The 961-nt window shown below is 36.1% G+C and overlaps 1 protein-coding gene across 1 annotated transcript; it reads right to left on the bottom strand.

Annotated features, from left to right (window-relative positions):
- Positions 1-14: 14 nt before the first annotated feature.
- Positions 15-632, bottom strand: LOC107580806 (solute carrier family 22 member 15-like). Its single transcript, XM_016266441.1, has 2 exons — positions 482-632; positions 15-283 (listed from the first exon to the last, which is right to left on the bottom strand). Exons 1-2 carry the CDS (start codon positions 617-619, stop codon positions 41-43), a joined length of 381 nt encoding a protein of 126 aa, XP_016121927.1. The 5' UTR covers positions 620-632; the 3' UTR covers positions 15-40.
- Positions 633-961: the final 329 nt, after the last annotated feature.

A 961-nucleotide genomic window follows, 5' to 3' on the forward strand; every position in this document is an offset into this window, starting at 1 on the left:
ATATATAAATACACATACATGCAGAATTAGGGTTCTAGGTTTAGTACAGCCCTAAGCATAACGCTTGATGCCTTGCAAGCACTGTAATAATGTGAAACTGTATATTATAGATTATTACAAAGAACAGAAACCAGTTCAGCTCCATCCTACCAGTGAGGAAAACCGGCTTCCTGCCGATCTTATCAGAGAGTGGTCCAAACAGGACATTTCCGATCAGCACACCTGCAAAGAACAGGGACCCAGCCAAGTTCACTTTGTAGGCTTGATGCTTAATCAGGTACCACTACAAGAAAAGACCAGAAGAAGGAATATCAAACCGTTCAAATATGGACGCATATACCTGCTGTCCTGACCAAATATTAAGATTAAAAGACTTTTCTTCCTAATTTGATGTCAAGTATAGGTTAGATTTGTATTTGAAAAGAAGAGCAAAGTTTAAGACAAATTTGTTTAACGTGCTGAATTGATGACAGGCCCTTACCTCGGTCACGATTGAGCTGACATCCTCTGTGAATTTCACACTTTGTGTTATATCATCATCCGGACTTCCAGTAACAGGTTCTATGTGATATTCAGGCACAGCACCCACTAAAATTATGAGCATGGACTGACATGCCATGTAAATCTGTAAAAACAAGACAAATATTTCAGGTTACTTTCAATGATCTAGGCCCAGTTTACTACCAGTAAACGAACAATATCCAAACTGATCTCAAATCAGTGCAAAATAAAACTGTTATATGGTAGAGATGACCCCTAGAATGTTCGTTTCATGTCATTTTCTGTTTATTTTCAATTACAACTATGACATTACATTATAGCTATAACTCATTTAGGTTATTTCAAATATATTAAACTTGAGAAAAACAGAAATATAAATGTGCATCTTTGAAAGAAACCTTATTACCTACTACTACTAACCTACTACTTTTATAATGTTAACTGTATCCCTTCTTACCAC

Source organism: Sinocyclocheilus grahami, unplaced genomic scaffold (genome assembly GCF_001515645.1).
Source record: "Sinocyclocheilus grahami isolate Dianchi unplaced genomic scaffold, SAMN03320097.WGS_v1.1 scaffold45636.1, whole genome shotgun sequence".
Lineage (NCBI taxonomy): Eukaryota > Metazoa > Chordata > Actinopteri > Cypriniformes > Cyprinidae > Sinocyclocheilus > Sinocyclocheilus grahami.

Coding starts and splice junctions, on each gene's coding strand:
- LOC107580806 (XM_016266441.1), bottom strand. CDS start 619: ATGGCATGTCAGTCCATGCTCATAATTTTAGTGGGTGCTGTGCCTGAA. Junction 284..481: donor TCAGCTCAATCGTGACCGAG/GTAAGGGCCTGT, acceptor CTTTTCTTGTAG/TGGTACCTGATTAAGCATCA.